This window comes from Ricinus communis, chromosome 6 (assembly GCF_019578655.1).
Source record: "Ricinus communis isolate WT05 ecotype wild-type chromosome 6, ASM1957865v1, whole genome shotgun sequence".
In the NCBI taxonomy this organism is placed as follows: Eukaryota; Viridiplantae; Streptophyta; class Magnoliopsida; order Malpighiales; family Euphorbiaceae; genus Ricinus; species Ricinus communis.
The window spans coordinates 13,482,817-13,506,429 of NC_063261.1; the positions used below are offsets into that span (position 1 = coordinate 13,482,817).

General features: G+C 31.7%; 2 protein-coding genes across 3 annotated transcripts; one reads left to right on the top strand and one right to left on the bottom strand.

The window, feature by feature from the left end:
* The first annotated feature begins 385 nt into the window (after window positions 1–385).
* On the top strand, window positions 386–4,997 carry LOC8259311 (peptidyl-prolyl cis-trans isomerase FKBP42). 2 transcript variants are annotated; one of them, XM_048376079.1, is made up of 8 exons: window positions 386–531; window positions 903–976; window positions 1,293–1,475; window positions 2,445–2,534; window positions 3,021–3,205; window positions 3,333–3,455; window positions 3,563–3,715; window positions 4,385–4,997. In XM_048376079.1, exons 2-8 carry the CDS (start codon window positions 940–942, stop codon window positions 4,727–4,729), a joined length of 1,116 nt encoding a protein of 371 aa, XP_048232036.1. In that variant the 5' UTR covers window positions 386–531; window positions 903–939; the 3' UTR covers window positions 4,730–4,997. The 2 variants fall into 2 exon arrangements, with proteins under 2 accessions (XP_048232036.1, XP_048232037.1); XM_048376080.1 differs by lacking the exon at window positions 386–531 and adding an exon at window positions 625–676.
* Window positions 4,998–5,472: 475 nt separating this feature from the next.
* LOC8259310 lies at window positions 5,473–5,835 on the bottom strand. The gene has a single exon (XM_002517761.1). The coding sequence runs from the start codon at window positions 5,833–5,835 to the stop codon at window positions 5,473–5,475; it is 363 nt and encodes a 120-aa protein (XP_002517807.1).
* Window positions 5,836–23,613: the final 17,778 nt, after the last annotated feature.

Genomic DNA, 23,613 nt, shown 5'->3' on the forward strand with positions numbered 1-23,613 from the left:
GATTTGAACTAGATTTCATAAAAGTTTTCGAAGTTCCCATGTGTGGTTTATGAAAAATTGAGAGAAATGTAGTGGCCATTATTGTTTCTGGTCACTTATTACATCTTATTGGATTTTGCATTTTGCTCTTACAAAATGAATAATAGTCATTTAAAGAATTTCAAAATTTGATAAATTAGAGATTATTTAGTTTAAGTGTAAATTAGAGAGGAGTAGAAGTATATTTATATTTTAGCCATACCCCATCTGACAATGTCAAAATCACCATTAGTAGGAGGGTTTAAAACACTGTTTTAAAGACTATAAGGTCATATTTGATTAAAAAAAAAGACATGAAGGTCCAATGTAACAAAATGGATAAACATTAGGGGTTATATTTGACCCTTTTCCCCAATTAAACACCCACAACACAAATTTATCAAATTAAATATTTAATAGCCGTTCTCTCTCAGTCTCACTCTAGAATCTTCTTCGATCGTTTCAAAGAAAAATAACACACTCACTCCTGTGTCTCTCCAGATCCTATCTAAAGTAAGTAATTCAAGTATAATACCTCATTCACTTTCTGTTTGTTTCCCGAGAAAATTTTGTGAATTATAAAATTTTATACTTTAATTTTATTTTTGCTTGTTTCTGCATCTTTTAATTGAAGTCTGAAGAAGTGAAGAGTAACTCCGTAAATGCTTTTCCTTATTTTCTTTTTCAGTCCAGTATAAGATTCGATTAGAATTCAGCATTTCTTTCCTTTCTTGGCAACCAAACAAAGTGTTTTTATTAAATCTTTATGAATGTGCTTTGTAGTTTTCGGTCTCTGCAACTTAAAAAGTAAATACAAGTTCTAGCTGTTGAATTATAATAGAAACTCAAGGTTTTATTAATGCCTAATTTGGGTCTTTCTGCAGAATTGGATTGTGGGCTTTCTTTAAAAAAAATTGAGTAATGGAGGATTCTGAAGAGCAGCAAAGTCAACCCATTGGTAATTAATTGTCATTATTATAAACTTAATTGTTTTTATGGGCTATATGCATAGGCTTTCTAGTTTTAATTTAATCTATTTTGAAATGATCAATATTAATAAATATGTGATTCATGAATGTCATAAGTACCTTTCGTTGAAAGTAAAATGAGATATGTGCATCACCTACTTATAATACTTTCTTTGGTTTTTGATCATTGTAGGTTTATAGAGAAGAAGCATTTTGTTTGTGCCTCTATTTAGTCTTAGTTTTCTGTCTGCAACACCATAAAACTCGATACATGTTCATAACTTTTAACTTGTATACTCTTTGCAGCCAAAGATGATGAAAATGAAATAGTTGCTGAAAGTGCTGCTTTTGTGCATGAGGATCCTCCTCAAAATGGTGATGGTCCCCCAAAAGTTGATTCTGAGGTGGAAGTCCTTCATGAGAAAGTCACAAAGCAAATCATTAAGGAAGGACATGGTCAGAAGCCGGCAAAATATTCAACTTGCTTCTGTAAGTGCTAAGGATCTATTTGTTGACGCTTCTATTAAGCTATTGCTATATTCTTTTATCATGTTTTGTATCCATGTCTCCAGCAACTAGGAATTCTTGTATCCCCCAATTAGGAATTCTTGTATCCTCTCTTTGATGGGCAATATGATGATATGATCACATTTCTTGAATTCACCCATCAACGTTTTGTTTATATCTTGAGAAACTTTTCTGTATTTAATGATGGTTTTAAACTTTCATGACATGGTTTTCTGAAACAGATTCACTGTAGAAAGTGGTATTTGTTTAAGGGTTTATAGAACACTCAGACCAATCAATGGATGGGTCAACTTTACAAAATAGGGCTTCTTAAAATTTCAAAAATTTCTGTTCTTATTTTCCTGCATGATCAAGAAGAAGCTTGCTTAAAATTTTGTAGATATTTCATTAATAGTCTTATTCTGTGCGCATAACTGCCATCTCATTAATTCATGTTGAATCAGCAGGACAAGTTCTTGTTTGATGCGTCTGCATGTGTGATGCTCCTAATATTGGGTTGTTTACAATTCGAATTTTGCATTATTCTGCACTTAATATGTCAAGTTTAGGAAATGGGTGCTCAAAGTGAGAGATCCAGGTAAAATAACTTTTTATTAGTACGAGGTACTAGAATGATTCTAGTTATTGAATAATAAATAAATAAATAAATACTTAGGAAGTTTTTGTAGCTGATTCTCCTCCTACTCTTCTGTTAACTTAAAAACATTTGCGTTTGTCATCTTGTTTGACTTATATGTTCCCCTGTTGCTGTTTTCTTGTTTGAAGTTCATTGTGACTTCTATCTTATGGTAAAACCATAATTTATTTGCTATTAGTATTCATGTCTTTGTCTGTCACATGCATGCACATTTCGTTTCTTGGAAATTATTCCTTGTAATGTAGATTCTTCTGCAAATTTTGGAACTAAAATCTCTAACTGCCTGTGCACAGTGCACTACAGAGCATGGACCGAAAGCACCCAGCACAAGTTTGATGATACGTGGCATGAACAACGGCCAGTTGAAATGGTCATAGGAAAAGGTACAGCCCACCTCATTCTGCTTGTGGATGTAATATTCTGTTTCCCTTTTTCTTTTAGTAGCATTTATGTTTCATCTTCTTTCTTCAGAAATCTTACATTTGAACTGTCATCTAGGTTTGCATTTTGGTTTTACTCCTCTTTGTTTGAACTGCAAATGCCATCCTTTGTTGTGTTGCACCCTATTACTTTAAAGAAATACTGATAATCAATATGGGAGAATGGGAATCAATTGTCAATTCTTATGTATGTCTGGAGTTAATCAGATTGTGTTTAATTGAAAAAAAAAAAACTTTTACAATACGTTGAAACTATTCAACAGTAATGCAATAGAAGTATGTAGCTATATGGTTTTAGCCTGGCACAGATAGGCTGTATATTTATTTGGTATCATTTTTAAAGTCTGTACTCTGTTCCCATATCATTATGCTGCCTATATCTTACTGTTGATTGTATCCCTAAAAATTGATGGTTTACTAATGTAACAGAGAAGAAAGAAATGACGGGTTTAGCTATTGGTGTGTCCAGTATGAAGGCTGGTGAACGTGCCCTCTTGCTTGTGGGCTGGGAATTAGGTTATGGGAAAGAAGGAAGCTTTTCTTTTCCAAATGTTCCACCTATGGCTGATATAATATATGAAGTTGAGCTTATTGGTTTCGACGAAACCAAAGAAGTAAGTTACACACCAATTACTTTCCTTATAATACAGTTCTAGATCTATGGTACATTCAGTTCAAATCATATTGGCCTTATTCCTGTGTTTTCCAAGTAGGTGAATTTATTAATGAGATGCATTGTAGGGAAAAGCTCGTGGTGACATGACTGTGGAAGAGAGGGTTGGAGCAGCAGATAGAAGAAAAATGGATGGAAATGCTTTTTTTAAAGAGGAAAAACTTGAGGAGGCAATGCAACAATATGAAATGGTTAGTCCCTTATGCCTTGAATAACATTGTTGCTTTGGCAGGTTATTTTTTATTTTATTTTTTCTGTTTTGTTCTTAACAAGTTCAACTGTCTTGTCTCAATATTAGGCCCTTGCATATTTGAATGATGACTTTATGTTTCAACTGTTTGGCAAATATCGGGACATGGCATTGGCGGTTAAAAATCCATGCCACCTTAACATGGCAGCATCATTGATAAAGCTTAGGCGCTATGAAGAAGCCATTGCACAGTGCAGCATTGTAAGTATAATGGATAATTTCTTTTATATTTTCAATGTTAAAGGATTTTGTCTTTCATACCTTTATGGAAATCTGTAATTATCCTTTCATGGTTGATATGATTTGCTTGGGCTGGCTTTGAGGACGTTGCTACAAATTAGGGTAGCTATATAACTGGTCACAGCTTCTGTGAGATGACAATTGAGATTCTAGAATTGAATTGGAGCAATGGGTGTATTCCCATCTTTTATCTAGCTGGCAAGTAAAACTGGAACTTTAGATAGCAATCCATTCTTCTAAAGAACTTGGCGGAATAAGAAAACTGCAACATTATCCTCTTCTGTTTAATCTAAATAATGATTAGCAAATGATATTAGGTTTTTTACTCTGGAAACCAAAGGAAATTTTCTCATTACCCAAATAAATTACATTAACTTTTCCAACTATCCATAGTCCTGAATCTGAAAGCCACCGGAAGTTCTCCTTCATCAATGGCAACTTGGTAAACCATGTACCATAATTATGTATGTGTTCAAAAAGAAATTTGCTTCTTATAAATAGAAATATGACGTATTTTAAGAGGTATAATGTTGGACCCTTTATATTAGCCTTCTACTTTAATATCAACTCAGATGAGTTTTATGATTTCCAATGATTAACTATGTAACGGATTGGGTAATGGATGCACAGGTTTTAGCAGAGGATGAAAACAATGCCAAAGCAATGTTCAGAAGAGGAAAGGCCAGAACAGAACTCGGGCAAACAGAAGCTGCCCGGGAAGATTTTCTTAAGGCGCGTAAATATGCACCTGAAGACAAAGCAATTGCAAGGGAATTGCGTTTACTTGATCAACATGACAAGGCTGTATATCAAAAGCAAAAGGAGATATACAAAGGAATTTTTGGACCACCACCAGAGCCAAAACCCAGGATTAGTTTGGTGATGCGTGTTCGGCAATGGCTAATGATCTTTTGGCAGTGGCTGCTGGAACTAGTCTACTGCCTCTTTAAGCGCGAAAGGCACAAAACTGACTAGTTAAGGAGTCCAAACAATTGACAAAGAATTGATGTTACCAAATAGTTAGTCAAGCACAGATGAACCAAAAAGTAACTGATGCTTAAATGTTAAAAGGTACCTATAGTCTTACTGTTCATGTCCTATTGAATTTGTACTCTGTAACTGGATGTGCGTAGACTTTCATGGTTTTGAATAGTTGGCTCCATAGATGCAACTATAAACTGATTAGTATGTGGAACAATCTATTTGGAAGAGCTAATATGTATTTCATTCTTCTCTTGCTTCAGATTGTTTTAAAAATGTGTTAGCAGCATTTCCTAAAAAGGTACATTTGAAGATAGCCTGCCATAGTGCAAGATAAATTTATAAATATCCAGAATGTACAATATTGGTAAATAAAAATATGTACAGGTGTTCTCCTGTATATATTGGAAATAATAACATGCTAGATCATAGATTTACATTCATTGTGAACTCAATGACAATTTACCTGGATTTAATCACTTGTTTAGTTTTAATTTCTTGCTTTGTAATGTTGGAAAAAGAATACTTGCATCACTCTGTTTTTCATGTACTTATCACAACATGAACAATATATTCACAGAACATAATATCACAGGCTGCTTTGATCTCCACCACTAAAACAATCAACAAAAGATCTAACTGAGGCAAGAAACTTGAAAGGTAAAAAAAAAAAAAAGAAAATTCAGAGTAGCTAATATCAGTATCTACCTTGAATCATCCATAGACAATGACATGATCTACCATGGTTGCTTGAGCATGGAAGTCCAAGCACAATAGGCGCAAACAATCTGTTGAGAGATATAAACATAAACAGCAAATGACAAGCTCATCAGCACCACATCTTTCCAATCACCCTTTTGCTTAGGGCTCAAATTATCCTTAACTCCCTTTGCAAACTTCTCTGCACTAACGAAAAGTTGCCTCACCATAACTTGCTTCTCTTGCTTCATCTCTTCCTTCACTTTTGGGCTGGAACTGTCTATTGGCTCATCTCTTTGGCAAGATAGATGTACAATAATTCTTGGGTTGCTTCTGGTTTTTAATAATTGAACTGAACTGTTTTTGTTGTGGAGGAAATGACTCAGTGAGAGAGCTGCCATGGTTTAAAAGGGAAAAAGAGATGGCTTTTGAAAACTGACGACTTAGGACAAGAAGTGAAGGTGTTTTATGTTTGACTTGAGGAAAGAAGATGGAGAGAGTTACTGTTAATGTAACACAACAAAATATCTTGCATGGGAAAGCAAATGTTTGCCTTTGATTTTTTTTGAGAGGGAAATGGATAAGAAGTCTGTCTCAACATGGAAATAAAGATCTCACTCTTTTAGCTGTGCAAGTAAAGGTTTGGTCCTTATGGAAGTGGGCCAACCTATCATAACTAAAAACAACATACACACAGATATATATAATAATATAATATATATAAGGTTAATTTTAGAAAGTAGGAATGAATTTTACTACTTTCTAATTTAATATAATATTATAATTTTTACAACTCTAAATATTAGTTAAAAATATATTAAATATTGATAAATTAGTATATCAATTTAAATATTTAATGATATAAAATGTAATTCAATTAGGATAAATATAATAATATATTTAATTATAATTATGATACAAAATTTAATCAAAATAAGGAAACTATGCATTTAAAAAGAATAAATAAAGAGCAAAAATGGTAAAAATAGAGTATGTGTTCATAGTTTGTGGAGAGAAAAATAAAATTTAAATTATATTAAGTATAAATATTTGATATAAAATCATAAATAATAGATTATAAAAATCATCTAGTTATGACTTGTAATTTTATAATAAATTAATATTTGTGTTAAGATAAGAAAACTTACACTTCACATGTATAATTTCTTAAATGATTTTAGTAAATTAAGAATTAAAAATAAATTTTATTATTATTTTTTATTTTTATTTGTTATTTGTATAATTAAATACATTAATTTTTTATTGCAATTAATTTTTATATTAAATTATTAAATATCTCAATTTTAAATTTCTCATATTGTATATCAAATTAGTAAATATTTAATTTTTCTTGTTTTTTCATTCTAATTGAATTGAGTTTTAAGTAATTAAATATCCAAATTCAAGCAGTAATTTATCAAAATTAAAAGTCATAATCAAAAAAGAAATTAAAACTTATAGCTTTTCTATAATTAGGTAAAGGTGGAATAACTCAGCACTCCATTATCATATCCGCAAGATTTTATAAACTTTTAACTAGTATTTTAAATTTTAAAATATATAAAAATCCAAATGTGACATTAATTAAAACATTAGGTTAAATTCGTAAAAGAATATTAAAGATTGTAATATCTTTTGCAATTGGCCTTATATATAATAGTTCATAAATTTTATTATTTTATTCAAATTATGAAACTGAAAAATGTAATTGGTGCAATTGCGTTTTAATTTTTTTTTATTATGGAATATAAATTTTATTACTTAAATTAATCAAGAAGTCAGATTTATTGATATCTATGTATTATGAATACAATTTTGTACTGTTTAAATACTTATATTACCAAATAGATTTTGTGCACAGAAATGATAAATTAAATTAACCAAAACTAAAGAAAAGTACAAATACTGTTATGTGGTATATGGTATTCTTTTTCATAGTGATGTGTGTAATTTTAGAATTTTGAACCCATATACAATTCAATTTATTAAATAAGTAAGATGACATGATATGATAATACATTAATTTTATTTTTATTTTATTTGATAAAATAGTAATAATTATATGAAATGAATTTTCTTATATTTACTGTGTATAATAAATAAATAAATTATTTTAGACAAAAGTCTTATTTATTAGCAAGTTAGTGTAATATTAATATTATTTATTTTGCATTATAATAATAATCTTAACTTTATATGTTTTAATATAATTCGTTATTTTCGTATCATGTTACTCGTTTTTGTTCAATATTATTATCTTTAAGAGATTAAATTCTTGAAGAAATTACATTCTTTGATATAAGAATATATGTAAGAATATGTCAAATCCTAGATCGATATTTATCCTATTTCAAATAAAAATAATAAACAAAATAAAAGAGCTGAGTATTTTAGATTGTTTTGCATAAGGCTAGAATTTCTAAAGAGCATTCGAGGGTGTTACTGGTAATGAAGGCAAAAGCAAAAGCAAAAGCAAAGCCAGAGAAGTAGACAAAACTCCTTTGTTGTTGGAGTGCAAGAAACAAGAAAACATTCTAAACCAGAAGAATCAAGAACTTCGGTTTTGTCTGAGTCACAACAACAAAACCCAATTCGATTCCTTCACTTGTTGTTCTTTTATAATGTCAGAATAAATACCTCCAGAAGTTCTTGCAGAGATTCTTCTAAGACTGCCATCAAAATCACATATCACATGCAGTTGCGATTTCTAAACCATGATACTATTTAATCCCTAGCTTAAATTTGATCCTCTCTTCATGAGAATTCATACATCCCTTATCAATGTATATCGAGCACAAGTTTAGGTTCAGCCTCAACCTATGCATACCTAATTCAATGAGAACAAAAAAAATCTTCAGTTAACTATCACATACTACTCCAGAACTTATAGAAAAGAATGGTTTGCTCTCTACTCTAATGATGATCATCATGGTCATAATGATAAGTCAATTGGTAATCATAAAGAACTCGAGTGTCCATTCAAGAGTACTAGTGGTTATCTTCTTAGAGGTCTTATCTCCTACACCCTATCATTAATATGGTCCAGCTAGGTACAATACGTTCTTATGCACGCTTTTTAAAAAATATATATATATAAATTCATTAAATCGGTACTAAAGATTCTTTAATTTATATTAATTAAACATGTATTAAATATTAATTATTTAAATATTAAATTTTTATTATTTATTAATTTTATTTTACTAAAAAAATATTTGTATCACAATATAAATATTTGTAGAATAACTTTAGTTTAGCTTTTTTTTTACTAATTGTAAAGAATATTTATATTATCATTCAATGTTATATATGTCCATCTAAAAAAATTAATGAATATGGTGTTTATTAATAATGAATATCCATTAATAAACTAATGAATATTATGTCAATAAATGATGAATATTTATATTAATCATAAAGTTATTTCAATATGCATCAGAAAAATAATGAATCTAACTTTCGCAAAGAATAAACATTATTTTCATTTGAAAATAAATATTTCAAATTTGAGAAATATATATAAATTTATAATTACTGGATTGACAATAACAAATTAATGAACATATAGATCATAAATGATAAATATTCTTTAATAAAATTATGAACATTTAAAAACTGATTGAATAAAAAATGAATATTGTTATAGTAAACAATGAATATTATTATATGAATGATGAATATGGATATCCATTTTAAAAATTTAATATTTTTGGTATCAATTACATATTGATGAAATACTAAAATTATCAAATATGCAAAAGATTAATCTTATTCACTAATAATATAAAATTTAGGATATAGAGAACTCCTAAAAATTATATTATATTAGTTTTAATAAATAATTTATTTTATCATTTTCTGAAAATATATCGATTTTTAATTTTCTAGAGTATTACTAATTAAAGATTAAAAAAATTTGTTACTAATTATGTTAACTTTTAAATTTTATTTACCTATAAATATATATATATATATATATATATATATATAATATTAAATTTTGAGATTTCAATTTTTTTAACATATGTTATTATATTTTGACACATTTTGATAGTTGTACTACTTTTAACACATAAAATTTAAGTTTATATATAAAGAAAATTAAAAAATACATTAAGAATATTTAACTTATTACTATGCATAAAAATATTATAAATAATTATAAAACATTGAAAATTCTATTTAATTTTATTTATAATTTTAATTTATATTATTATTTAAAATTAAAATAACTATAATAATCATATAACACATATATAAAAATTAATTTTTATAAATATAAAAATATTTACTTAATATAATTTTAGATTATATAATATTAATTTTTATAATTTATCTTATTATAATCCCAAATAAAAAAAAATAAAAAAAAAAGATAATAACTAAAGTGGGAGGACTGTGTCCTACACATGTGTCCCTGCCTCTGGCCCACACTGTAAGATGAACCCGGATGCATGACATAAATTGCCATCTCAGCAACGCTATGTTGAGAAGGTGTTAGAGAGGTTTGGGATAAATAAAGCAAAGCAGTGAGCACTCCATTGGAAAATCATTTTAAGTTTTCTTCAGAACAGTGTCCTAAGACAAATAGGGAAATTGAAGACATGGCAAAGGTTCCATATGCCAGTGTAGTTGGCTACTTGATGTATGCAATAGTATGTACTCGCACTGACTTGGCTCATACTGTTAGTCAAGTTTGTAAATACATGTCTAAACTAGGTAGGCAACATTGGGAAGCAGTCAAGTGGATTTTTAGGTATCTGAAGGGTACTATAGGGCATGGAATTATTTTCGGTAGTCAGCAGGATGATCCTTTTGTTGTAAGGTATGTGGATTCAGACTATGCTGGTGATTTGGATGATAGAAGGTCTACAACTGGGTATGTTTTTACTCTTGGTGGAGGGCCTATATGTTGGAAATCAACGGTTCAGTCCATTGTGGAATTATCTACAACTGAAACTAAGTGCATGGCAGTAGCTGAAGCTACTAAAGCTGCTAAAGAAGCTTTATAGCTTACTGGGCTAGTAAAGGAACTGGGTGTTCAGCAAGGTGGACTTCAGTTGCATTGTGATAGTCAAAGTGCTATTTATTTGGCTAAGAACCAGGTGTATCATGCTAGAACTAAGCATATTGATGTGAGATATCACAAGATTAGAGAGTTGATTGCATCTGGTGAGATACTGTTGCAGAAGGTTCATACTAGTGAGAGTGCAGCTGATATGTTGACTAAGCTGGTTACTACCAACAAGTTCATGCATTGCTTGGACTTGTTGAACGTTTATAGTTGCTAGACAAGCATGGTAGCTCAACCCACTTTGGTGTGTGAGAAACTCCATGGTTTCATCTCCTAAAGGGCTTGAAATTCGCCAGGTGGAGATTTATTAGGTATGGCTCATATACCAGTTTAAGGGACAGATGTTGGAGCGGAGCAGAGTGAGCGAGTGGAGCGCAGCGCAACGAGCGAATGAAATTAGTGGATCATTATGAAATAATAACAGATACAGTCGCTCATCGCTCCCAAAAATATAGGCACATTGCCGAACCTTGGTAAATCCTTGTGTTCTTATTTTTCTTGCTTATTTGTTCATATTCCTGTGATTATTAGCCTTATTTCTCAACAGAAAGTTATATGACCCTAGTTTTAAATCATATTCATTATTCACTCATAAAAATCAATATAAAAATAAATACCATAAATAGATATCCCACAATAATATAATTTGTCACTTACATGAATTCTTTCTTTTTTGAAAAGCACAAAGTAGCAAAATGCATTACTAATAATAATAATAATAATAATAATAAAATCTATAATTAAATAATTTTGATTTTTACTGCTCCAACTCATAAGTTATCCATTTATAACGCTTTTTAGGAGTCATTTTCAAGAACTCAATCTTCTTTGCTCTAGTATTGAGCAACTTAAATGCCTTGAGACATGCACGCTTATCCAAATTTGGTTTTTCTTTAATAATATCCCAACAACTGTGTTCACTACTATCAAATGACTTAATAGCTTCAACCAACTTGTCAACGAAATGAGTGAGTTTGCTTTCAATATTTGCTTGATTATTGTTAGACTCAAAAGAAGTAGTTTTTCCTTCAAACTCACTTCTATTACCTCTTTTACGTCCTTTAGGAACATCTAAATTAATGATATCAAAGGGTAGCGGTAAAGTGGAGTATCTATAAGATGGAGATTGATACAAGGAGTCTTGCATATTATTTTATATGAATGTCCCAATGCTAGTATCATAAATCAACTCATCTAAAGCATAACCTCTATTTTCTTCTTCTTCAAGTGTTCTTGCATCAGTAGCTTCCCCTAATCCAATTATATTTTTTCGAATTGTAGTTCTATTTTCAATTGTGATTCTTAAATCTTCATAGTCTGTAAAAGTGTTTGTGCGATAGCTTCTATGGATAGGATGAGATTGGTCAACATAAAAATAATAGTATATGAGTTTATAGATATTAAAATAATAGGCAAAAAAAGAACATAGATTCCTCCAAATTAAGCAAAAGCAAACATCAACAAACAAATAAAAATGATTGATGTGTATGTATTTTTTAATAAAAGAATTACATTAAAGTAATCCTCCCATACTTCATCGAGAGTGGTAAAGTTTTTGGTTATAGGATCCCATCCAAATCCAGAGCTATAAGATAAAAGATTGCAATAATTATTATCTTTGTTTAAACCATTTCAAATGGCTTAAATATTGAAAATAATTCTTATCACATCCAAGTTTTTCATTCAAAGTAGGGAGTATCCTTCCTTTTCTCAACAGTTCCTTTACCTAACAAGTCATTACTATCACGCCAACTTCAATTCGCAGCATCAACCATGAGTTAAACTAAAAAAAAAAAGATGCTATTGAAAAACTAATGACATTTAAATGCTTTAAAGGTATTTCATATGCACTATACTATAATAACAATAAACTAATGGTATTTTTATTGGTAGGTGTGTGAAAATATTTTTCTGCCACCAAATTAAAAACAGAGAGTGCATTGCAAGAGTTACCAATAGTAAAATTATTATTGCATTTCGTCATATCATATATCAACACAGTTCTTAATAAAAAAAATAACAAAACTAAATAAATAAAAGCATTAACATGGACAAATCATACATGTGGACAAAGTAAGTTGGAAAGAATGGTAGCATGATAGTGTCATATTAGGTAGAAAAATGGAGGGCAAATATGGTTTTACATCCTTTGGCTTTTTAGTAGATTGCTTTATTTCCTTTTGGGCATTGCCATTGTAAATACAATTGATACGCCCAGTGAAAATCTTACAAGTTATAGCAGTATATGGGATGAGAAGCATGTAAGAACAGTAACAAGAACAGATATTAGATGAGGGTTTTCAACTTCAATTATGGCCATAGAATTTTTTTGAATAAAATCGAAGATCTTTTATTCCTAGGCACTGTAATAGTGATGAATTTGTTTTCCCTAGATCGACGCTACGAGTGACTGCACAATGCATATAATTTTCAACGAATTTGTATTGAATTTTTTTTATAAATATACACACAAATGATGTTGTATTCAATTAAAATTTTTAAAAAATTTTGTATAGTTTAAAAGTCAGGGTATATTCGATAATAACTTTTAAAGACTTTATATAAGTCATGAGGTATTCAATATTGATTTTTAAGAATTTAAAAAGGTCTGTAAAAATTAAGGGGTATGCAATTACAGTTTTTTTTAAATCTTTAAAAGTAAGCTAGTATTCAAAAAGTCATTGACTTTTATAGACATGAACTTTTGCATACTTTAATGACTTTTATGCATTGTTATGAATATAAATTCTCAAGATTTGTCTTTCACTTTTCTTCAAGATTTCAATAGATTTTTTTTGAAAACTCATATTTATTCTTTTGAAATTCTCCTGCATTATCGTTTTCATTCTTGTTGTTATATTCTCTATCTTAAAAAATATAAGACATTTGATAAAACTCATAAACTAAAAATTAATTACTAATAATATTTTTTTGTACTCATACATATAAAAAAATTAATTAAAAGTTTTACTTAATTTTAAAAGGGCCATTATAAAAATACAAATTTTAAATGAAGCATTTAGTGAATTATTTTGAACAAACAACCTTACCATATATAAACTTCTAGGTTTTGTTAGGAAGATAATTCTTTTCTGTTGGTAAACGTGATTGTTGTCGATTTAGGTATTTATCAATGAATTAGTAATGCGTGATTATTTTTTGTTTAAGTATTTATCAAATAAGTAATAAACAAAATATAACGAGTATGACATAAATTTGGTAGTTTACAATTAGAGATAAATTGTAATAAGATAATTTCTTTTTTAAAAAATTATTGTTTTGAAAAAAAATTATTTATGTTGTGAGATAAAAAATTTAAAAATGATATGAATTTGACACAACAATGAAATGAAGTCCGTTACTTGTGCACAAAGTTGCATATAATATTATGTGGAATAATATTTAAAGTAAATAGTAAATGCAAAGAAAAGATGAAGAAAATAATAAAAGTAAAATGATTAAATTCATTTTTAAATAATTAAATAATAGATAAATAATAGTCTGCGAAAATGAATACAAGTCTATCAATATTTATAAAAGTATTTTTAAGTAAAGTTTGTGAAAGTTATTTATAAAATCATAAACTCTGTAAAAGTCATTAAAAAATCATCAACTCTTTAAAAATAATTCATTTAAAGAAAATCTATAAAAGTCTTTAAAAGTTTTAATTAAATACACCCTCCAAAAATAATAGAAAATCACATAATAATTTTGTAATTATTCAAGAGAATCAATAGAATTATGCAATAGTAAAATCAAAAAGAAAAAATATCTATCATTTTTTTTTCTTTTGCTTTGTTTTGAGCAATGAACGACTTCTATACTTAAAAAAAGTCTGCTAAAATCTTGAGGTAGGATGAAAGAATTTTTTTTTAGATTTTCTATATATACTAACCTATAAAAAGTCATTCAAAGTACACAAAATTTTATTATCTATAGAATATATATGACTTTTTAAATATAAATTTATTTTTATTAACTATTTAAAAATCTTAATTGAATAAATCTTAACTTTTATAGATTTTTTTAAAATTTATAAAAATTATTATTAAATACGCTCTAACGTCCAAAAAGTCTTTACAAATTAGAATTGATTACTTTGTGACTTTTAAAATCTATCAAAGAATATGAAACTACTAATCTAATTTAAATACTAATCGAATACACCCTAAGGCGTAAAAGCTATTTCAGGCAAGTGTACGGAAGAAATAAAGAAACTTGGAATTGGAAGAATAGGGATAACCTGCAGGATGGTAAAGCTGTTGTACCTTCTTTGGGCTTTGCCCGAGGAATAATTTTCAGCAATAAACTATGTCTTGCCTGTACTTTTGTTTCTTTATGTATTGCCATCTAACATTTAGCCATGCAACTCCGAGTAATCTATTTGACGAGAGCGTTCATTTTTCAATGCCTCCTCTGTTGGCCAGATATACCATTAAGCTTGAGTTTCTAGTATCCAATGTGGTTGGTTGTTTAGGATCATGACTGCTGGGTCTGTACAGGTAAATGGATGGAAGAATGTTCATTTTGTTACTGTTCTTAATCTTGAACCTTGTTATATAATACTAATATTGATAGTAGAAAAAATTTGTGTTCTTTATCTCAATTTTGTGAGCTTGAGGGATTCTTTTTCCAAATGTTCTCTTGTATGTTATTTTTCTTTATTTTTCTAACCTCTCGTGGCAGCTTTGGTCCTTTTGTTTGGTAAGCGTCATGTATGCTTGGCACAGGGACTTCCTCTCAGCTTCTTTAAGTTAGGGGTCATTTGGTTCATGAGAAAAATATGATAGGAATGAGAATGGTAATGGGAATGGGAATAGAAACAAGTGATTTCCATTATTTATATATTGTTCATTAAAAATTATTCCAAAATTGGAATGAAATTATCCCATCAATAATTTCCATAAAAATCAAGTCAAATCAATTATAAATTATCCAACAAGTGAAATAATAATTTATCATTTTTATAAATATTATTTTTATTTATTTATTGCATATAATAATTATAAATTAAATATATTATTTTTTAACTATAATTAAGTATCATAATTAGTATTAAAAATAAATAATTTTGATTCTTATTCCATCATAAATTAAGCAACATATAAAATATAATCATTTCCATTTTATTTCCATTTTCATTCTCACTCCCGACCTTGAATAATTGGGGTCTTTAGTCATTTCTTAGTTTGTCAAATTGCTGAGCTAGAATGCAATTTCAGAATTAAATGTAACCATCTTCTGATTCTTTTGAACACAATTGGTAGGTGTTTGTGATGTGTTTAGATGCTCTATTTTGTGGGATGAATTGGAGGTGAAACTAGAATGTGATATTGGTTTTTGACGGCGAGCTCGTGGCTTTGAACTTGCATAGTTTGTATGAGGGGGAGATTTCAAGTTAAAAGCTGCCGTGTTTTCTTTCCTTTGCTTCCGCAAAAGTAGACAGGCTGCATTAACATCATTGTCTTCGGTATGGAAATTCCCTTGTCTAGTTTATTTTTAATGAAGTTTCGATTGTGCACGAAAAAATTGAGTAGATGAGCAAAACTTGTGGCATTATGATTGTTCACTTCTACTATTTATTAGTAATCTCACACACATAGTCAAGTGGTGATTGCAAACCTATCTCTCTAGGTTTATCTATGAATTCTTGTTAGCTCTTTTTCCATACAAATTCTTGTCAAGTATCCTGATCATTAAACCTAAAAATGGATGTGAAAGTGAATTCCTTGTCTTGAAAATAGTGGAAAGTTTAGACTTATTGCATATTGAGAGAACCGTTGATGGAGACGTTGCTCTTACCTTCTTTTTGCTTGTGTTTTCTGATAAAATGGAAGAGTTTGCCCCAAAACTACAGAAGACAATTGTGGCTATAAGCTGTGCCGCAATACACCAATTACAATCATATGCTTTAGTTTAGTGGTGAGGTGACTATTTTAGGAGTAAGCGCCAAATATAGATGCAATTTTATACATCTACTTTCAGCTTTGGTTTCTTAGTTTTAATCCTATATGATTTTGTATGGGGGGGTCCATAATATATAATAAGTGGAGGTAAATTTGTTTTCTTTCCTATGGCTTCAGAAAATACAATTATCATTGAAATGCTCTTCTCTTGAAAAGAAAAATATTGAGAAAATTATATGCCCTTATGTATTCCAATATAACAGAGACCCATATATATACAAGAATGACTTTCTATAAGTGGCTCATTTAACCCCTATAAATCAGCTATTCTAATAAGGATAATTACAATATTTACTCCATAAATCTTGTACTACAATTGACTTTCCTAACACTCCCCTTCAAGTTGGAGAGTGGATATCAAGAACTCCCAACTTGCATTTCATGTTACCAAAGGCTTCCTTCCCTAATGGTTTAGTAAACACATCACCAAGTTGTTTAGCTGAAGGAACATATTCAGTTGTGACTGAACCATCTTGAATCTTGTCATAGATAAAATGACAATCAATTTCTATATGTCAGGTTCTTTCATGAAATACCAGATTAGCTGCAATGTGTAAAGCTGCTTTATTATTGCAATATAACAGATCCGGCTTTGGATGCAATATCCTCAAATCTTTTAATAATGATTGCAGCCAAGACAGTTCAGAACATGTGTTAGTCATAGCTCTATATTCAGCTTTTGCAGAAGATAAAGAAACAGTCTTCTGCTTTTTTGTTCGCCAAGAAATAAGAGAGGATCCTATAAAAATAACATAACCTGTTGTTGATTTAAGAGATATTGGACAACCTGCCCAATCTGAATCACAAAAAGCATGCAAAGATAAATCATTTTGTGAAGGGAAGTACGAGCCTTGACTTGGGTTATTCTTTAAATACCACAATATTTGCATGGCAGCTTCCATATGAGGTTTGCGATGAGCATGCATGAATTTGCTCAATATGTTCACCGAATAGGTAATATCCGGATGGGTAATAGTCAAATAAATTAGGCGTCCCACAAATCGCCTATAAAGAGATGGATCTTTTAATAATTCCCCTTCCTTGGATAGCTTTATGTTTTGTTCCATGGGAAAATCCACAAGTTTAGCTCCCAAATATCCACCATCTTTCATAATTTCCAAAGCATATTTTCTTTGAGAAATGAAATACCTTTCTTTGATCGAGACACCTCAACACCCAAAAAAATTTCAAGTTCCCCAAATCTTTGATCCGAAACCGATTGTGTAAAAATTGTTTAAGATTAGAAATGGCAAAAGGGTCATTACCAGTTATGAGGATGTTATCGACATAAATTAATAAGGCTGTGAATGACTTGTCTTTCTTACATGTAAACAATGAGTAATCTGTCTTAGACTGAATAAATCCAGCATCTTGAATAGTAGTAGAAAACTTTACAAACCATTGACGTGAAGCTTGTTTTAACTAGTACAAGGACTTGTTGAGGCGACATACAAGATCCTCCCTCTGTCGCTGAAGACCAGGAGGAAGAGACATATAAATCTCTTCGGAAAGGTCACCATGAAGGAATGCATTATGGACATCAAGTTGGTGAAGAGACCAATTTTGAGCAGCTGCCAGAGCTAATAAGTAGCGTACGGTGACCATTTTAGCAGTGGGTGAAAAGGTGTCATGGTAATCAATACCTTCTAATTGTGTGTAACCTTTTGCAACCATGCGTGCTTTGTAACGTTCAAGAGATCCGTCTGATTTTCGTTTAATTTTGTATACCCAACGGTAACCGGTGGCTTGCTTTTCAGGAGGTAGAGGTGTGAGAGACCATGTATTGTTGGCTTCTAAAGCAGCCAACTCAGATTGCATTGCTTCTTGCCAATGGGGTTCAATTGCAGCTTCATCATAGCATGCTGGCTCAACATTATTAGTAACAACAGCAATAAAAGAATGATGTTGTGGTGAATAACGAGCATAAGAGATATAATTGCAAAGAGGATATCATGTACCTTTATTTGGAAAAGATGACGAGGGTGATACTGATTTGGAAAATGTGACTTGGTTGCAAATATAATCACGCAAACTTACAGGAGGAACATGAGGTCGTTGTGAACGGCATAAGGCTGCTAGCAGTGATGAAGCGGAAGTGGCAGAAACGGGTTCCATAGGTTGTGAAGAGGGGATCTCTGGAGTAGTATTATCGGGAATGAAAACAGATATAGCTAAATTTGTGTCTGGTGAGGAATGGGCAGTAGACTCATACGAAAAAATGTCCTCATGAAAAATGACATCACAGCTAGTAAAAAAATATTGAGTTTCAATATTATATAATTTGTAAGCCTTTTGGCCTACTGGACAGCCAAGAAAAACATAACGAGTGGCACGAGAAGCAAACTTATCAGAAACATGAACATTGGTAGCATATGCTAGACATCCGAAAACTTTCAAGTAAGAATACGAAAGTTTTTTTTCATAAAGACGTTCGAAAGGAGTTTAGCGAGAAAGTATTGGTGTGGGTAACTGATTAATAATGTGAATAGCGGTAGAGACGCATTCTGCCCAAAAATGTAAAGGAATGTGAGCTTGAAAATGAAGGGCTCGTGCCGACTCAAGGATATGTCTATGCTTACGCTCAACAACCCCATTTTGTTGAGGGGTGTAAGTGCAAGAATGTTGGTAAGTGGTATCTTTCTGCTTAAAAAAATCATGCATAGAAAAAAATTCTCCACCATTGTCAACTCGAATATTTGCTAGTATTAAAGTGGGTTTTAATAGAAGAAAAAAAAATTAGAAAGTAGATGTTGCGTTTCACTTTTGTGGTGCATGAAAGAAACCCAAGAAAAACGAGAGAAGACATCCACAATTGTTAAGAAATATTTAGCACCAGTAAGAGACGGAATTTTGTATGGTCTCTAAATATCACAATGGATTAATTTAAAAGGTTTAATCGAAGAAATTGAACTAGTAGAAAAAGGAAGTCTTGTTTGTTTTGCAAAAGCACAGACATCACAAACATTATTCGACTCTAAAGGAAATTTCAACAAGGTCTTAGCTATGAAATCTAATCTAGAAAAGGATACATGACTGAGTCGTCGATGCCACAAAGTTGTAAATTTGTCCTGAGGAGAGGTGGGTGTAATGGTATTGGTTGCTGCAGACTATATAGGGTGGTGTGACTTATTTTCCGCTATTGCAACCAAGTAATATAGTCCATTTCGTTGTTCACCCAAACCAATCGTCATCCCCGCCATCAAATCCTGCATAATACACCGATACGAAAAAAATGTTACTGAACAATTTAAATCTCTTGTAATTCAACTTACAGACGTAAGATCCACTTTGCAAGTTGGCATATGTCACGACCCCACCCGTGGGCCCGTGACCGGCACTAGGGAATGGGTAGGCTTAAGGCCACCGAAACCCGTAGTAAGCCTGACACTCACTGACTTAAACAAATCTCATCTCAAATTAATATTATTAAAACCACAAATTATCTTAATAGCTACATTCTACATAAATACTTCGGTCTGCCAGAAAAACTAGGCGAGACCGGAAATTACAGAAAATTTACAACTGATACATTTACTATTACTACTGCGGAGAATCTAAGATTTACCAATTTACATACCAAATCAAATACATCACCCGATGATGAATGAGTCAGGTTACTGAATAAGAGTCGCAGGAGAACTAACAGTCACGAATCAAAATACCTCGAGAGTGAGTTAAAATCAAATAATCTAGGGACTATTGCTTCTTCTCATAAAACATAGATTATTCAAATCAGTATATCAAACCATACTATAATCATACCCTACTATTTCCTTCACATAAAATATTAATCATTCGAATCAAAATATCAACCATGCACGTAAATACAATCCATATTATAATCATACCATAATAAATAAATAAATGAATAAATAAAAATATATTTTTACTTTTACGGGACGAGTGGCTCGGTAGAACCCTAAACCCCAAAATCTAGTAGCCATTCGGCTCTCTTAATCCAATAAGATCGGGCGCCCCCGAGAGCAATGCTCGACCAGGGACCTTACCTCCACCGGGTCACTTAAATATCCAAATAAGAAATCTAGTAGCCATTCGGCTCTCTTAATCCAATAAGATCGGGCGCCCGAGAGCAATGCTCGACCAGGGACCTTACCTCCGTGAATTTACACAAATCAGCCCAGAGAGCCATGCTCGACCGTGGCAAACCCATAAATATCTTATTACATGTCCATGATCATTACCGGCAAGACGCTAGTCCCGATGTAACCCATCAAAGTGGCATGTTCTACAAGCCACATTTCCCAAATCGCAATCATCACATATAATAAATATCATTATCCGATGAACTCAACCAACACATATCGGAAATAAAGATTAAAGATTTAAGGTAAAACAACGTGCAATTTGTGAGGGAAAAAATAATAACGCTTATCTTATTATAACATACTAATAATAATATTTATATTATTTCAAATATTAATAATCAAGTGAAATCATTTATCTTGCGATACTAATAATCATATTAAGCACAAATTCTAAATAGCATATTAAAATTATACTAGCAATAGCGCGAAAGATTAAATGACTTTAACTCGCTGTGGATTGGGCGACCTCCTAGCTCGCTTTCCGATGCCTCGGTTGGAGCGAGCCAATGCATGATCATCTAATCACGGAAAATAATTTATCAATACCGAGACAATCCATCATTAATCCTAGGTCTAGACTCCAGATCGACTGCCTAAGAATCTCGACCGGAGAATTCTACCGAAAATCCCGGCAGAACCTCCCCTACAACACGAACATTACCCCCCGTGAAAACGGGTCCAGGACCTGCCAGAAGAACACTTCAAATACTTAACGATTCAAACAATAGGAGTCGGGTCCCCAAATTTCACTATTTCCCGACTCCGCCACACAGCACAAAATACAAGGCGTAAGTCGACAGACAATTATTTTGACTCACAAAAATCATCAAATACTCAATATAATCCAATAGACACAATTAAACCAAGAATTTCTAAAATTAACGGCCAAAGAAAATTACCGAGACGCCCTCGGCCACGGAGTCCGATCGACGATCCGAACACACCATCGAACTCACAACGACGCTACCGATGACGATCCCTCGCCCGATTTTTCGATCCGACACCCGATCATCCCGGAGAGATTTGCGGACGATCTCGACCGTCAATTTGCAAACGAAGTCCGATCGCCACGAAACCAGTGCCATCGCGAAGCTTGAGTTGAGGAGAGTCGGGATACGCCCTCCGATCGTCCATCCTCCGGCCGGATCTCACCGGAAAAACCCAAAAACGCCGGGCTGCCACCATTTTCTCTCTCCACCGGATCTTCCGCTTTCGGCCACCACCGCCGACACCGCCGCCAAAACAAAGCCGAGGCCGGAGGAGTCGATCGGCACCAAGATCACCGACCACCGACGGAACGCTGCAGACGGCAAGGAAGCTTCGGCCATCTTCCTCCTCGCTCGCCGCTGCCGCCCGAGCTCACGGCCACCTACCAGACAGACGGCCCCGACGCTAGCCTCCTTCCCTCCGCGCTCTCTCTCTCCCCCGACATCTCTCTTCCTCCCTTCTTCTTCCCCGATTTCTTTCCCTTCAATATCGACATTTGACCCCTGAACTTTTTCTTATTGCAATTTGGTCCCTCAACTTTCTTAATTACTTACAATTTCATCCTGCAGAATTCCAATTTGACCCCCAAACTTTCCTCTAGCCTTTCAATTAAGCCCTTAACTATTTAATTTGGGCCAAATCCGAATTATTAAAAATACACAATTACAAAAATACCCCTGACCGACATATTTATTTACGAAAATACCAAACTCACAAATTTCCATTAAAACCCTCACAAAAATAAAATTATACTTTTAATCCTTATTCCAAAATAATCCTCCAATTAAATCCTATACACAATTAAATTAAATAATCAATTTCCAACTCAAAATTTAATACTACTAATCAATTATAATACCAATTTTCTCAAAATTCTTTTATTAAAACATCCTTTATAATTTCTTCCAAAATTTTTCAATATATAATTTTACCTATATAAATATGCATTTGGAAAAAAAAAATTTGAATAACCAAAATATAATCATTTCTCAAATAATTTACTTGAATAATTTCTTAAAATTTCAAACTAATTGGGTATAGAAAATAACTCATTTATTTGATTAATATTAAATTTTTCATTAAATCATTTCAAATTAAACCCAATAATAATGAAGCTAAAATTAACTTAAATAAAAACTCATTATTAAATATATAAAAATTCCGGGTGTTACAGCACACCAAGCATATTTTTTAAATACACAATAGAACTCAAAGGCAAACTTCCAATAGAGATAATTGGAGCCTGATCTCCGTTTGGCATAACAACCGGTGGAAGGGAAATATTCACTCTACTGTTGACAAGTAAAGTCGGAGAAGAAGTAATATGATCAGTTGCACTGCTATCAATTATAAGTGCAGGTGTAGACAAACCTGGAGAAGTTTTGGTGATGTTTTCCTTAGAAGTATCTGATTGAGATGACCCATGTCCCTGCATAATAGACAGCATCTGTTGCAACTGTAAATCAGTTAGTCCATTCATAACAGACTGAACCTGCTGCATAATTGGAGCCTCTCTGACATTATTAACTGAAGATTGATTATTCCAATTGCGCTTGGCTGTTGTAGACTTGACATGCCCAGGGGGATAACCTTTTAACTTCCAACATGTTTCTTTTACATGATGATTTTTGTCATAATAAGAACAATGTAACAACTTGCGATTGAATGAATTAGGACTAGAAAAAGAACCTGATTTGTGTCGAGCGACAAAGGCCATTGGTTCATCTTTTTGAACAGCCATGGCTGAAGCTTCCATTGTCTCACAAGTAGTGCCCAAGTTACGTTGTTTTTCTTCTTGAATAATAGAAGAATAAGCCTGTACAACATCAAGTAAGGGATTCATTAAAAGGATCTGACCACGTATAGCACTGTAGGACTCATTCAATCCCATAAGAAATTGCATTAATTTGCGCCTTTTACTGCATGCTCCACAAGTGCAAACAACATCATTATAGGAGCCTAATTCATCCCATAATTTTTTGAGTTCGGTGTAATAAGTCGCAATAGTCATTTGATCTTGAGATAGACATGCAATGTCTCTCTCAA

What these genes read in the sequence shown, in the direction of transcription:
- LOC8259311 (XM_048376079.1), top strand. Translation starts at nt 940, where the DNA reads ATGGAGGATTCTGAAGAGCAGCAAAGTCAACCCATTG. An exon ending in GTTTCGACGAAACCAAAGAA is followed by an intron (nt 3,206 to 3,332) that starts GTAAGTTACACA and finishes GATGCATTGTAG; the next exon opens with GGAAAAGCTCGTGGTGACAT. An exon ending in CCATTGCACAGTGCAGCATT is followed by an intron (nt 3,716 to 4,384) that starts GTAAGTATAATG and finishes ATGGATGCACAG; the next exon opens with GTTTTAGCAGAGGATGAAAA.
- LOC8259310 (XM_002517761.1), bottom strand. Translation starts at nt 5,835, where the DNA reads ATGGCAGCTCTCTCACTGAGTCATTTCCTCCACAACAAAAACAGTTCA.